The 15,898-nt window shown below is 42.9% G+C and overlaps 1 protein-coding gene across 4 annotated transcripts; it reads left to right on the forward strand.

The window, feature by feature from the left end:
* Window positions 1-980: 980 nt before the first annotated feature.
* Window positions 981-14,120, forward strand: LOC100547818 (OX-2 membrane glycoprotein-like). Of its 4 annotated transcripts, XM_010720919.3 has the most exons (8): window positions 981-1,106; window positions 1,244-1,563; window positions 3,485-3,791; window positions 3,889-3,970; window positions 4,747-5,073; window positions 5,705-5,971; window positions 11,293-11,409; window positions 13,851-14,120. In XM_010720919.3, the coding sequence occupies exons 4-7, from the start codon at window positions 3,898-3,900 to the stop codon at window positions 11,403-11,405; spliced, it is 780 nt and encodes a 259-aa protein (XP_010719221.1). In that variant the 5' UTR covers window positions 981-1,106; window positions 1,244-1,563; window positions 3,485-3,791; window positions 3,889-3,897; the 3' UTR covers window positions 11,406-11,409; window positions 13,851-14,120. The 4 variants fall into 4 exon arrangements, with proteins under 4 accessions (XP_010719221.1, XP_010719213.1, XP_003202847.2 ...); XM_010720911.3 differs by lacking the exon at window positions 3,485-3,791 and having other exon boundaries at window positions 982-1,106; window positions 13,743-14,120; XM_003202799.4 differs by lacking the exon at window positions 3,485-3,791 and having other exon boundaries at window positions 982-1,106.
* Window positions 14,121-15,898: the final 1,778 nt, after the last annotated feature.

A 15,898-nucleotide genomic window follows, 5' to 3' on the forward strand; every position in this document is an offset into this window, starting at 1 on the left:
GGGGGAAGGGTGGGAAGACTGACAAGGAATGGCCTCAAGTGGTGCCAGAGAAGGTTCAGGTGGGATGTTAGGAAAAATTTCTTCTTCAAAAGAGTGGTCAGGCTGGCACAGGCTGAACAGGGAGGTGGTGGACTCACTGTCCCTGGAGGTGTTAAGAAACATTTAGATGTGATTCTAAGGGCCACGGGTTAGTGGGGAAATAGTAGTGGTAGGTAGATGGTTGGACTAGATGATCTCAGAGATCTTTCCCAACCTTGGAAATTCTATGATGGAAGGAAATCTGAGCAATTCAAGCCCTTCCCATTGGGGATGGAAGAAAATGTTGAAGAAAGCTGGTGGCAGACCCTGAGCTTTGATCTTTTAATGGAAAAGCGTGGACTCCAATAAATCCAGCACGGTGGTGGAGCTATTTTAATAGCTGCATTCTGCTGGAGGAACATTGTCTGCCCACGTTTATCTGTGTCTTAAAAAAGGATGGGGCTCAATTTTAGCTGGGTTGATGACCACTCTGATAGTCTGATGAAGGCAGCTTCACAAAGATATTTTGGCAGAGGGGTGAAACTGTGTCAGAATCAGTGTTTTTCCCACGAACAGCGATGTTTTAAAATAAGAAGCCTTCTAGATTCTTCTAACAGAAATATGTAAATTACTATGAATGACCTGTCAACATAGGTGTGAAAGCAACAGAGGTGTGAGCTTGGTGAGCGTGAAAGCAACAGAAGAAGCAGCAAACAGCAGACACAGGTGGTGACAAGGGATGCTGTTTCTAACTGATCAAATTGAGAAATGAGTTATTTCAGACAAGGCTGGGACAGAGATCCACTAGGGGAAAGTAAGTGCTCCAGTCTAACAGCAGGAAGCCATCGAGAGTGGCTTTTGTGTGTATGGGAGCTGTTGAGACTCAGCCTGAACCACTGATTGAGCACCTGGAGAAAGGATTCGGTCAGCCTGGGAGCACAGGTGAAGACAATTCAGCTGTGTGACTGGAAGGAGCCTGGCTGCACCTCTGTTAGACCCCATTTAAGGGCTGACTGCCACTGGGGGAAGAATCTCTGGTTGGTGACCCCTCCTTTGTGTGTTTTCCCTGCAAGCTTAACTCTTTGGAGGTGAGTGGGTACTTTACTTTCCCTTTGTAACACCCTTCTATCACATTAGTCTCTTTGTCATTATGCTTCCTGTATCAGTATTCCATTGCTTTGACCTTTTTGATTGTTACGTTTTTACCACTCCTATTAACCGACAGGGTGATAACAGCAGTGACAAAAGCCCACTTCCAACGGTACAGAGACACATCCAGATGTGAGCTTCTAATCACCACCAAGGAAGTACCCAGAAGATGCTGGGTATCAAAATCAACTTGAAATCACGCTTGAAATCCGTAGGAATTGCGCTTTGAGCAAGAAGCGATTTGCGCTAGCATACGATCCACGCGATCCAGAGGAAGAGGCTCTGCTGTGCAGCCGGACGCAGCATAGCCGTGGGCGGGAGCTGCCGCCCTGCTGCCTCCTTCCCGCCTTGCCCGTGCAGCGGGGCCAGTGCGCTCCCTGCCCGCGGACACTCGCAGTGAGTAGCCGCCGCTCTCCTGCGGCTGTGTGCGAGGAACGGGGACGGGTGAGGGTGCCGGGGAGGGAGGCTCCGCAGCGGGGTATGGAGCGGGGTTCGGGGAGGTGGGGGTGATGTGGAATGTGAGTGCGTGATCGCAGGTGGAGCTGAGAGATCGGAATGCTCCCGCTTGCACTTTTGAGGACCGGTATGGCACCCGGGTGTTGCTAAGAGCGTGGGAATAGTGTCGAATCAGTTATGCAGCTCGTGGGCTGAAAGCTGAATAGTTGTTAAAAGTTGGTTGGGAAAGGGTATTAAAAGTGCGGGACCGACAGCGGTACAGCGACGACAGAGGGGCTGTTAGTAATGTTGCTGTGGGGGAAGAGGTGCAGGTGGATGTAGTTGGGTCAAAGAAAGACTTGCTCTCTGCTTGCGCTGCCTCACATGCTCGGATGGACGTGTGACTGAAGGGGACTTTTCGTGACCAAGAAGAGCTGTGCAGTATGCTGGTTCCTCATTGTGCATCTTGTGGTTATGCTGGATACGAGCCATGGCATGTTAGTAATTTTACCAGGTATCGAAGCGAAGCGATAGATAGGTGACTTAGTGGAAAGGTGCTTTCCTGCGGGCGCAGCATTTCTTTCTGTGCTTGTAAATGCTTCTGTAACTCGCAGCGACAGGGCCCGAAGGAATGGCATGGAGCTGTGTCAGGGGAGGGGCAGCTGGGGGTTAGGGACAGGGTCTGCACCGGAGGGTGGTGGGCATGGCACAAGCTGTCCGGGGCTGTGGGTAAGGCCCCAGGCTGCTGGAGTTCAAGGAGTGTTTGGGCACTGCTCTCAGACACAGAATCTGATTTTTAAGTGCCTCCTGTGTGGAGCTGGGAGCACAATTCATTGATCATAGAATCCTTAGAGTTGGAAGGGACTTTTAAAAGCCACCTAGTCCGACTGCCCTGCTTTGAACTGATTGTTATGAATTTCTTCTGACTTAGGATATTCTGTGATTTTTATAAATTTTTCTCTCTGCTTTGCTGTTTTTTGCATATTTTTAGGTATTTCTGAACATCTTAGGGAGGTGCTCAAGTATCTGAGTGTGCTCTATCACGTGGCAAATGCGTTATTTATTGAGCTTGCTGCTGATGCAGTTGTCTTGTTTCTGATTTCTTGATTTTATGCAACTTGACATCGCTATTCAGACATTCTTACAGACCAAAACTTGGTTTGTTAACACAGTGAGTTTGAAATGCAAAAGTAGGCTTGCACAGAGCAAGTATGTCTATGATAACATAGAAATGCTTTACAGTTTCTGTTTTGTTTTTCTTGCATGTTACTAAAATCTGACAGAAGTTGCAACTTGTTTGTGTTCTTGATAGAAGACGCTCTTAAGAAGCATCAGCTAGTCTTGCAGACATTGGCAAAAAGATGTACATGATACTTGTTGCAGAGATTTTTTTTTTTTTAAATAATGTTTGCATGACACCAGCTACAGTTTCAGGCAGATCTGCAGTTCAGTTGTATTGTGGCAGTATTACCTGATGGAAATAGTAGGAACAAGTCAAAAGCTGCCTGCTAAGAAAAGCAGGAATGGAACCTTGGTTCTGCCTCTCTCCCACCTTGGAAATATGTTCGTGTGTAGGAGGGTATTATATGCCACATGGGTTCCCCAGTTCATGTAATTGAAGGTGTTAATGTATGCTGTGATCTCATGAGCTGTCCAGGGCAACTGGTTTGTTACACTTTTAGTCAAACTGCTGGGCACACTGCACAGCTCTCCTCTCAGTGCAGTGCTACAACATGCTTGGATGGCTAATGTGCTAATAGATACAACATGGTTATGTGTGTAGTTGTGGAGCAAAATCATTGCCTGGGAAGGTCTGAAGGGAGATGCCAACTTTCTTTTTCTGGTTACTTTCTGTCATGAGTGATTTTCTTTTTTTTAATAGACCTTTCTACACAACTACATGCAGTGAATCTTCTAGCTGCTCATGTCAGTCCCTGAGCTGCAAGCATCAGACTTTCAGAAGCATGTCCACTTTAAACATTTTGTTTTACATGTACCAGCCCATCCATGAGCAAATGCTAAATGAGAGAAAAAACTGCTGTTTTTAGTTCTGTCCATAAATGTGGACCTTTGAGGGACAATCCAGAAAGCTAAAACCTTCATAGCTTTTGCCTGATAATTTTTAGCACCTCGACTTCAGCTCTATCTCTACTGCACAACAGGAGATGGAAAACTTGTCATTCACCCTAGTAAGTTTGTTTTCCTTAAATGACAAAGCAATGGTTATCATTCACACCATAAACTGATCTATTATTAAGTCATACATCTCTCATGACCTTTCTGCAGGTAAAGTAGATGCTCTCTTCCAAAATGACTTTTCAAGCCCTGGTTTTGAGTCTGGTTTGTGTTGTGCTCGGAAAAGCAAAAGGTAAGTTGAATTTCTGTAAATCTGCCTACAGATGTTTGGAGATCTGGTTTCTGACTCCTAAACCTTCACCAGTCAGAGTGAAGAGCAAAAAGACATGAAATACAGATCACTGGTGCCATTTGACACCTGTTAATTAGACATTAGACAGCTGAGGTGTAGGCTCAGAGCTGGCAAGTGTGACACAAGGTCTCCTGGATTAGCATTTGGAAACTGGGACATGCAGCATCCCATATCTATGGCGTTGTTTGAGAACCTTTGTTCACTAGAGTTCAGAGCTTCCCATACTGGATCCTCTCCCCTGGAACAAATTACAAATTTATTTATTTCTGTCTCTCTGAAATACACCAGAAACTCTGAAGCTATGTAGTCTAGAAATTGCCTTTAGCTAGATTTACCCTTCGGTTCTCTGAGAATGGACTTGCATGTGCTTCCTTTGTGTATTCAATCTTCCTCTAGCTTTTAGGAAGTAGAAATTGTTCATGACTCCACTGAGACTAGGAATGCATGAGTTGGTATAATAAAATTGAGGTGGGAGTATACAGGGATGGTACAAAAACAGATATGTCTTTTATGTAGCTTGGAATGCACCATATCTTCATCTGGTGTAAATCAAACTAACTTGATATCTGGGATGATCCTGGGCGGAGGAAGCTCATGTAGAAGTAATGCTTTAGCTGATGCCATTGTTAGTTCTGTGGGTAATCCCAGACTTAGAATATGTCAGGCTTCTGCATGCTTGTAATATTTGCTCATGTCACTATTTCATATTGCTGCAGTGATTACGCAGACTGAGCAAAGAGTGGTGAAGGTGGGCGACAGCGTGACTTTCAGTTGTACCCTGACAGAGCCCGAGGACGTCGTACAAGTGACATGGCAGAAAGACTCTGTAAAATCACAAAGTAACATAGCTACATACAGCAAGTCATCAGGATTAAAGATTCAGAAGCCCTACCAAGACCGGATGAATTTCACCAGCCTGATGCTCAACAACACAAACATCACTTTCTCAAGTGTGAGAATAGACGACACAGGGTGTTACTTGTGCTTGTTCAACACCTTCCCGTTAGGCTCCTTTTCGGGACGTTCTTGCCTTGAAGTCTATGGTGAGATTCTCTGCAAGGATATGTCTCCAGCAGAAAGAGAGGGGTTTTTCTCATCCACAGCACTTCCCTGAGAGACTTAGAAACCTGAGTGGTAGAAGTATTCCTCAGTGGGGAATGGTTTAGAAGTAGAGCTTTATTGCTGTGAGTAAGGCTTTTTGGTGTTGTATTCAAGCCTGTCATGGTGGCTTTGGTGTTGGGCTGTCCTTATTTGCTATTTTGTGAGCAACAGCTTAAAAAGGGAGAAATGGAATCTTTGTAAGCCCTAAGCAGTCCTATCTGGAATGTGTGTAGTCCAACACTGCTACAGCTTCCTTTGTGTATTGGCTACACCCCGCAGCACTGCGAGCTGCCCTGAGCATTAGCAGACAGAAGAACAGAAAGGACAAAAAAAATAGTTGTTCTTAACAAATCATTGCCAAACCTGGACTTTTAGGTAAGATGAAACTTTTGGGGTATATCTCTTCAATGTAAGAGGGGAAGCATTGAGTCTTGGGGTTGATGGCCTAACAGTGTTGCTGTGCCATGGGGCAGTGTGAGAATCCTGTGAGCTTTGATAATGGTTCATCTGCCATTACTGTTGCTGGCCAGGTGCTCTTTGTGGTGATGGATTGTCTTGTTTGTGTCTTGGAAGGTCTCAATGGATCTATCCATTACAACATTTCAGAAGGTCATCTGATAGCCACCTGTAGTGCTGTTGGCCTACCAGAGCCCACCATCAGCTGGAACAGTGTATTCAATTATACTTCTACACAGGAGAAGTTCATATATGATAATGGGGTTGTGTCCATCACCAGTCAACTGAAGGTCTTTGACTCTCAGAACATCAGCAAGGAGGACTTGATCTGCAGAGTAAGCAACGAAAACGAAGAAATGGAGTTGCCCATGAGTATGAAAAAAAGTAGGTGACTGAGATAAGGCCCTTGTTAGCATTCCCTCAGCCTCTGCTCTTTGTGTGATTGGATAGGAGTCTGCTGGGAAAGAGAGAGTGAAATGACTGTGTGCCAGAGGAGGAGGAAGGGAGCCCTACTCTGCACTGTGGGTGGCTTTATAGACGTTGAAATGGAAGTTTTGAAATTAATAGCAAATTCTGTTAGCAACAATTAACTAGATGTTTCAGTTAAACTTATTACAGATCTTGTTGATACTGCATTCACAGAACCTGTGTGTTATGTTTTAGCTTCTCTGGCATTTTTTCTAAAAGACATGCATTATTGCAGTAATGATCAAGGAGGAATGGTATTCCCAGGCAGATAGGTAGGCGATCAGTTGAAGATGCTTATAATGATGTTATAGGGCAATATTAAATGCAGCAGCATAACTTCTGAATACTTGATAGCACTGGTTTAATTCTTCCAACATTTTGTTCTGCTGGAAAAATTTCAGCTCCAGCTCTGTGGGTGAGAAGTAGGAACATGGAAAGCTGAAGTGCCAGCCTCATTTCACAGAGGCGCGCTAACATAGGTGGTTTAAAATCTGTGCCCAAATCCAGAGCCTCAAAGGGAAGATCACTGTTCTATTTTGGAAATTAGAAAAATAGGAAGGGCAGACTTGGATTGTGGGTTAGTTCTGTATTAATGCTTGTAAGAGAAATGATTGTTATATGGAAAATAGTAAAGAATAGCATAGGACTGACTTATAATCTTCTCTAAAATTTCAAAAGGAAATTAATTCCTTAATTCAGAATGACTCTAATTGCAAAACATTAATAAATTCTTTGTCATGTCTTGAATGCAATTATTTTGTTTTGGCCTTTTAAAAATTTGTACCTCTGGAAGCAAGAAACTGATATTGCTGTTATTCCTCACTAGGAGAGTGGAAGAGCCTAGCAATAGCTTGTTGCTTTAGTAATCCTTCATAGTTTAGAGAAGGAGATATTCAAAGAATAGCTCAACCTAGCTGTTTTAAAAGACTTAATATTTTTAGCTTGATTTGAAAAGCTTTTAGTTCAGTAAGTTTTCTCACTGTTATCACTGACCACTGAATTTGGGCTATGTGTTGTTATTTTGATTAATATAAATCAGATCATGCGGCTGATACTTAACTAAAGAGGGACGTTTACACTAGAATGTTGTTTAGAACTTCTCACAAGCATTAAAACACATCTGCCTTCTTTTCTGAAAGTTAGTTTATCCTTTGCAGCAATGTTATATGTTTTATGGTGTGTCATGGTTTTATGGTTTTTTTGTTGTTGTTTTGTTTTTGGTTCTCAGTATTCCACATCAAAACATCATGTAGTGTACTGGGAGTTGAAGTGTTAATGCTCCAATTCCAGGCACCTATCCCTATCATTACAGAAGTCATGGGATCTGGCCCTTCCGGGTGGGGCAGTCTCTTACTGCCTGGCAGTGGGTGCTGGAGGGTGCTTTCCTGGCCGTTCCAAGCTTTTCAGGTTTGAATCGGTCTCGGGAACTCTCTCTCTACTATTTGATTTATTAGTCTCAATTTCAATCAGATTGTATTATATTGTGTTATCTTGCATTCCGATATCGTAGTTAGTAAAATAAGTTTTCCTCCATAGATTGTTGCCGCTGTTTTTGTTTTCCTCCCTTCCTTCCCATTTTGTGGGGTGGGGAGGGAAGGGCAGGGGCCTACTGCCCCCTGTCACAGGCGTAAATTGATCTACTTAACTCCGTGACATCAGCACTCAGTGGGGGTGTGACTTCATTCAGGCCACAGTAGTCTACCGTCAGTCTCCATTCTCCACTGGCCATATGGGGCTGTTAAAGGGTGAGTGAGTTTTGCTGATCACCCCCTGACCCTCTAGTTGATGAATCAACTTATGAATGGGGAGCAAGGAATCCCTGTTGGTGCGGTACTGCTGTCTGTGTACTGTTCTTGTGGCAATCGGTATCTGTTGCTCTTTTACTTGCAGCAACCCCACAACAGACAGATTTTCTGATAGGCCAGGCAAAACAGACAGCTGCTTAATGTTGTCTGTGTCCACGGCAGCTATCCCAAAGGCCCATCGATACCCCTTAGGATCCTTGAAATGCCCCCTTCTGAGGTAATTGATACCTAGTATACATGGAGCCCCTGGGCCAGTTACAATAGGATGTTTTTCCAGTCCTTACCAGTGAGGCTTATCTCGGCCTCCAACACAGTCAATTCTTGAGAGCCTCCAGTCACCCCAGATATATGGATTGATTCTGTCCTTCATGACTTGAGGGCATCAGAGTGCACTGTGCACTAGTATCCACCAGTGCCTTATATTTCAGTGGTTCTGATGTGCCAGGCCATCGAATCCACACAGTCCAATATACTCGATTATCCCTTTTTCCCCCCCGACTGAGGGCAGGGCCCCTCTATTCATTGCCTGTGATAACTGGAGCAACTCCACTGGTCGTTGATCTGCTTTGTAATTCTTTCACCCGTGCTTGTAGTACAGGAGTAGCTTGGTCGTGCCACTTTCTCATATCTTCTCCATGGTCACGTAGGTAACGCCACAAGGCAATTCGCAATGTATTGTTCCTCACTGGAGCCAGAAAGCGTTTGCCTTTAATAGCTGAGATTTTTGATGGTGCCCGTGAGCAGGAAGGTTCATCATCATTAATTAGTTGGATTCGCGTTAGTTTGATCAACTCCTTCATTAGACTCTTTTGATTATCCTGATCTTCATTGAGCGTTTCTGATACTGCCACAGGTTTGTCACGATTAATCAGTAGAGACATTTGCTCCTGCATTTCATTCAGTTGGTCCGTTATTTGTGAGATGGCGGCAATGGAAATGTGAGTTGGGGGTAGCTGTTGCTCGTAGTTTTGGAGCGTAAGAGTCAATTCAAAAACTAAGGGTATTCTCTCTTGTTCCCGGTATCTGTCATTAGCTGACATTAGCGTAGCGGCATATCTGTCTGGTGCTGTTGTTATGAGTCTCTGCCATATCTCAGGCATCGTCCTCACTCTCTCAGGGTCGTGGTCTTGTCATGGGTGGTTAGTAACAAAGTTAGGGTCAAACAGCATTTCCACCATGGCATTTCCCTCAAATACTGGATACCCTTTTCAAGTGCATCCCATCTTTTCATCACAGGCTACAAGCCATCTACAAGCCATTTCACAGCTCATCCAAACATCAACTAATTCCTTGGTCAATAGCCTGGTCTCTGGCACTGGCTCTTAGTTGGTGAGCTTCATTACCATCTAGAAACAAACTATTGGCCCCGCAGTCCCAACAATGAAGCAACCAGGAAACAAGAGTTTCATTCAGGCCTCATGTGAACTCCTTTCTTGAGCCTTGGATTTCAGTCATCTTCAGAGGCTGACGAGTAGTAATAAAGACTTCCTCATCATCACTCTCTTCTGCATGTCTCTTAGTTTTTCCTTTTGCTTTTTGTGATGGTGATTCTGAGGAGGGGCCCCTCACTTGGATCTTCCTCCACCTCCTCCTCCGCTTCTTCTCTTTTCCACTCTAGATGCGTGGACACTCGTTTCCATTTCTTGCCTTCCACATGAGCAACTGATATTGTTACTGATGTCTCCTGTAATTGATCAGATTTGACTTGGAGATTCTCCATTTTGGCTTGAACCTCAGCTTGGAAACTCTCTCTCTCTCCAGAATAGTATTATATAGGGTGCGGTAAGCACAAGCCAAACCCCAAATAAGTTGTACCTCCTTAGATTTATGTAAGCCGTGATGTCCCTGACTCAAATACTGACTTAGTTTCTCAGGATCCCACAGGTGTTCAAGAGTAAAATCCGATGACATTACGGGTCCCCTTGCTTCTAAAATCTTTCCTAAACCTCTCCATATTCCCTGCCAGTCAGCGTTCTTTGGTTCTGGAGGAGACTCCTTCCCTTTGTAAAGAAATACAATCCAGGAAAGTAAAAGCACATACCCCAATGTGAGTATTAATTTGAGATTCGAAAACTGTCTGACAAACCGCTAAGAAAGCCTGGAGACTGGTCTGAACATCGTGCTGTTCGTAACATTAGCCATTCCATCTGGGATGTAAATGTCAAAATTCAAACTATACCACGTTGCATACAGGTACCATGCAGGTGTCTCTGTTAATGCCCTTAGGTAGTTATATATGAACACAATTCCACAACAAGTAATTATGACACTGATAATTTGCCAGTAAGTTGAGAGTAACATAACAGCTTTTAAGCCTTTACTCAACACCCTCACGATGAAAAGTGGGTCCATTGCTGGTGTCTATTAAAAAGGGGTTAATGAATTGAAACTGACAAGAGGAAAGAGGAGGAAAAAAAAAAAAAAGACTAAGCAGTGCTCAAAGTTAACAAATATCCCAGAACGCTGGCAGCATGCCTAGTCTTTCGAGGTCAAGTTTTCCAGCACAGAAACCTAAACTGTTGATAATGCTCCCTAACGAAGCTCTCTAAGAGCAAAGAGAGAGATTCGTTCTAAAAGCTAAAAAGCAGAATTGCCTGCATTCTCCACCAAAAATCTGTCACGGAGTTAAGTAGATCAATTTACGCCTGTGACAGGGGGCAGTAGGCCCCTGCCCTTCCCTCCCCACCCCACAAAATGGGAAGGAAGGGAGGAAAACAAAAACAGCGGCAACAATCTATGGAGGAAAACTTATTTTACTAACTACGATATCGGAATGCAAGATAACACAATATAATACAATCTGATTGAAATTGAGACTAATAAATCAAATAAAATAGAGAGTTCCCGAGACTGATTCAAACCTGAAAAACTTGGAACGGCCAGGAAAGCACCCTCCAGCACCCACTGCCAGGCAGTAAGAGGCTGCCCCACCCGGAAGGGCCAGATCCCATGACTTCTGTAATGTATAGGGATAGATGCCTGGAATTGGAGCATTAACACTTTAACTCCCAGTACACTACATGATGTTTTGATGTGGAATACTGAGAACCAAAAACAAAAAACCATAAAACCATGACATGGTGAAAGAAATATCTTTTATTTTACTAACAAAACCTCAGATTCTGGATGAATAAAAGAACACTTTCTAAAGTTTTAGGGCTTGAAATTCTACTTGTATATGTATTCTAACTATCATATTGGCCTTTTCTGGAAAGCAGTGGGCAGTATATTCATCTTTGAAGATATGCGTACTCTCTTCCAAGCAATTACTGCTTGTGTATAGCTTAGCCACAGCTTTTGCAAAATCTTAATAAAGAACTGTTGTCATTGAACAGGCATTTCTCTTGGCTTTTTTTTTCCTTGTTTTCTTGAATAAATTAGCTTTGTTTCTTGTTTTCTGCATTTATTTATTTATTTTGTTGTTTGTTGCAGAAGAGGGATTCAGGTTCTTGGGTCTGGCTATTGCTGTGACTCTTTCACTTGTCATCTTGGTCCTGGTTCTCACTGCACTGTGTTGGAGGAAGAGGATATGTAAGAGGAGTTGAAGTGGTGAGTTACTGTGGCATGGAAACCAGTGCTTTTCATAGAGCCATTATAAGGTCTTGCTGTCAGCAAGGAAGACTGAAATTTTGCTGAGCTATTGTTATGGAGAATGGGTGGTCATAGCCAAACTCTACAGTGTGTTTACAGTTTAATCAAATTTGCCTCAGTTGCATGTAATTTCAAGAGCTTCTTTTGCACTGTTACCACTGAGGACCAATACAAGACTACAAGTTGGGGGAGGAGTGGGAGGATATGGGCAGAGCAAGACATACTGTCTATGTTTTGCTTTCTAATGGAAGTCTTTTCAAATGTATTTCAACAGTTTTCTTCGTTGTTGTAGAGGAACAATAAAGAATGGAGTGCTTGTCTGCTCAGAGAATTTTTGGCGGGGCAGTGCCGAGAATCCAGCTCATGAAGAGTTTTGTGCTCTTAGGGCATGGTTATTTTCTAGTCGCAGCACCTTGATGCATTTTAAGAGACAGTGTGGGACGATGGAAAAGTTAGCTCAAACTTGGTGTGTGAATCTGATTCCTAATGCTGAGTGAAGGAGATACTGCTGTGCCTGTAGGTGTGATGACCTGACAACGCATCAACTCTAGGCATCGCTACTAATAACAGAATAGCAAGGGAGAAATTACAGAAAGGGGAGAAAAGACTTCGAAAACCACATGAATGATGGTTATTGCTAATTTTGCTTTTGCATCACAAGGTCAGAATGCTGTGCTTGGCTTTAAATTCTATGAGTATGTTTAGAAATACTTTCAGAAGCCATCAGACATTAACTCAGTTCATTCTGGAATGTTTAGACACATGCTTCATGATGATAATGTGATATAAGGTAAAGAGAAGCTTCCAGGGATGTCAGACCTGTGTATTGTGAACCTGAACCTATGGTGCTTACAGCGAGAAGGGGGTAAACTAGTAAATCTGCTACTGCCAGGGACACACAACTCCTTTTGAGGAAAAAAGAGAAATGAATACTTTTTCGACCCCTTGTACAATTTCCTTTTTCATGATGTTTGAGCTCTACATCATTCCTATAAACAATTCAGATGAGATTTTCTGACCAATCTGGAAATGAAAGGACAAAGAGTTGGTTCTATATTTTGGTTCTGTTTTGAAGGGTTCAGAAAGAAAAGATGGGATGGTTGTAGAAAAGGTATATCCCTGTTCTACAAACACCTCTTCCAAGCACCAGTGAGCTTGTAATCAAGCAGACCTAGGAGGAGACACCCTGAGGCAGGGTGACCTGACAGAGGTCTGTAATCATCCTCTGGAGTAGATCAGGAAGTGATGGGGCACAGGGACCACTGTGCCATATAAGGCTACCTTGTTACATACCTGCACCCTTATGCTGTGGCTGCAGCAGGTGGCTGAAGCAGGAGTGTGTCAGTGAAATGTATGTGAGTTGGACCAGGTTGCTTGTGTTTTTTTAGATGAAGCTGAAGTTGCTAACTTACTTTCTGCTGTGATTTTGGCCCTTAGATATTAGCAGTTCCCCTATGTGGTTCCAGTGGTGACGTGTAAGGGGACCACTGCAGCAGGCAGCATGGTTAGCTTCACCACAGGTTCCCAATGCCCTACTGTGCAACAGAGGGGAAACTTACTTCAGCAGCATTTAGCAATGGATGCAAACTGGTTGTATTAGGGTTTATCAACTGCAGCAAGATTTGCAATCTTCATTTGTTGGTGTTCCTTCTCATTTATGATGGGTTTGGTTAACTCTAGTGCCAAGATGTGATTTATACAGTGAAGCTGGAAGTCTTACATTCTCTGTTCTTTTAATGTACTGTGCCTTGTTTAGAGTGTGTTACCACTCACAGCTATGAGGTTGAAATGAGGAAATCCATTCCGTATCCTTACCCCAGTTCTCACTTCAGACCCTGGTCTGTTTTTGCACTGGCTTATTTTTTTCTCTGGTGGGCTGTGAGGTCTGTGTATGTTCCTAAAGCACAAAGATTCGTATGAAAGAAAGTAGTACCTTACAGGTAGTAAGTTTTATCCTCTGTTATCCTCAGATGGTGTTGGAATGAGGAATAGTACCTACACATATTCTTCTGAACACACTTCTGTTAACAGTCTAGCAGAGAGCTGAAGTAGCACTGTCTGGAGGATGCTGGTGTCTGAGGCCATTCTCTGGGGCTTCAATGCTTCTTTTCATTCTGCACTAGCTAAAAAACAAAGCCTTTCCAGTTTTATTAAGATGCCTTTTTTTTTTCTTTCCACTAGAACACTGACTTTTTATCTGTGTGGCTGGAGACTCCATCAAAGTTCTTCTTTCTGCCTCTCTGAGAGGTTTTTTTGCTTTGTTTTTTTTTTCTCCCTTCTCCCCATGGCAGACACTTGAGAATAGAGCGAAGAGATAAAGTTCAAAGATGATGTCCCATCCCTCAGATGCTTGCCTTAGGTACCAGTTACAAAGTAATATGTGTTTTGGTTCTCTGCAGAAACATCCCAAGTGAAACGTCTTCACAAAGCCTTTCGTGTTTCCAAGTAAGTGACTTTTTGACAGACAATGAGCAACTTTGTGATAAGAATCAATGCCAGAGCATTGGAGAACTTGCATCTTCACCCTTGGTTAAGCACAGAAGCAAACTAGATGTGCTGTTACTCTACGAAGGGCAAAGAGCAGCATGCGGTGAATCACCTTTCTGCAGATGGAATTCTGCTCACGCTAGTGGTTTGTCATTGCTACACCTGTGTTTAAAAAAAAAAAACAAACTGCACCTTTTCCTAATTGATTCAGCTTACTGTAGAGTTAACTGTAAATCAGTGCAGTCAACAAACCAGCTCAGTGGACTGAAGCAAAATAAAGGCTCTTAGACTCAATAAGTTCCTGTGGCTCACCTACCTCATACATATCTCAACCTGTATGCTTTCCTCAGCATCCGCTTGTTTTTCCAAGACCTGCAGGATACTCACATTTCAGCCTGGCCAGCTGAAGCTTTACAGTCAGTTCTCAGAGCTAGCAGTCTCTGGAGGGGATTAAATTCCATGCAAAGGGTTCTCTAGAGATTTGTGGCTTTCTGGGGTTAGGTCTGTTTCACATATGCCTGTAGATACCAGCATTGTTGTTTTTAATTTTAGCATTGGTATCTATGTAGGAAAATTTGAACTCCATTGGGTTACAAATGCATGTTTTGCCACATACAGAGTTTTAGAAATATTATGGCTTTTTAAACACAAATATACTAACAGGACAGGAATTCTTGGAGTTTGTTATTGAAAGGTATGATGACCTAAGAAGCTGAGCAGATTAGGAGGGCCTGGAAGAATAAAACATGAAGAGTCATAGAAGATCTGATTTAAAAATCTGTTCCCATAGAAAACTTTGCATGGCAATGAGTTTCTCTGGTTTGGAAATTGAAATGTTGAAGTTTCCCTTTGTGTGAAAATTTTATGGAATTTATATTTCATACAATTATCTACTTTTTTTTAAGTATTGTAATCCTCATTCCAAAAGTAGTACTGGTCCCCCCCCTACAAGAAAGGTCCTGAAGTGTGCCCAGACAAGGGCAGCAAAGCTGATGAGGGGTCTGGAGCACAAGTCTGATGGGGATTAGCTGAGGGAGCTGTGATTTTTCAGTCTGGAGAAAAGGAGACTCGGGAGACTTTACTGGCCACTACAACTGCCTGAAAGGAGGCTGTGGTGAGGTGGGAGTTGGCCTCTTCTCCCAGGTAACAGTGACAGGACAAGAGGTGATGGCCTTAAGTTGTGCCGGGGGAGGTTCAAGCTGGATGTTAGGAAACATTTCAGGAAGAGTGGTGAGGCATTGGCACAGGCTGCCCAGGGAGGTGGAGGTGTCACTGTCTCCGGAGATATTCAAGAACTATGGATGCAGCATGGAGAGACATGGTTAGGGGGGCATGGAGGTAGTGGGCTGGTGGATAGTACCAAGCTTGGTAATTGATTCTGTGATTCTGTGACAAACATTTGTGATGGTACAGCTAACAGATGTTGAAGAGATGCTTTGGCTTGAAATGCCTGGAATGTTACATGAGCACTATAAAACATAATTTCTCTGCATAAATACAATTTCTCTGAAGCACCAACTAGAAATTACTAACCTGAATAGGAATTAAAGATTCCTTGATTATTATTTTTTGAATTTCTGGAGTTGCTGAAAATGATACAGATTCAGCCTTGTTAAGCTGCAAATAGTATCTTTGCTGGTCAGCTATAACACATAGTTAATAAAAAATCAAATGTGGGGGGCTGAAGGTATCCCAGAAGTCTGGGAAATATGGAAGTGTTGTGCAGTGGGTTCCAGTTATTCAAGAAATTTTCCAACAACAAGCACTTGTACAAACTTGCTATTTTTCTGCTGTGTTTCTGTTTACAAGAGAATTATTTCTGGAGTATTCTCAAGTACTTATTTTTGGGAAGTTTTATTGTTTTTTGGTTTGTTTTGGCGTAAGGTTATGTAAGTTCTCATTTAACCGGTATGACTCGTTTGTTCAGTGTGCTTTGACTCACTGCTTTGCTTTTTTTTTT

This window comes from Meleagris gallopavo, chromosome 1 (assembly GCF_000146605.3).
Source record: "Meleagris gallopavo isolate NT-WF06-2002-E0010 breed Aviagen turkey brand Nicholas breeding stock chromosome 1, Turkey_5.1, whole genome shotgun sequence".
NCBI lineage: Eukaryota > Metazoa > Chordata > Aves > Galliformes > Phasianidae > Meleagris > Meleagris gallopavo.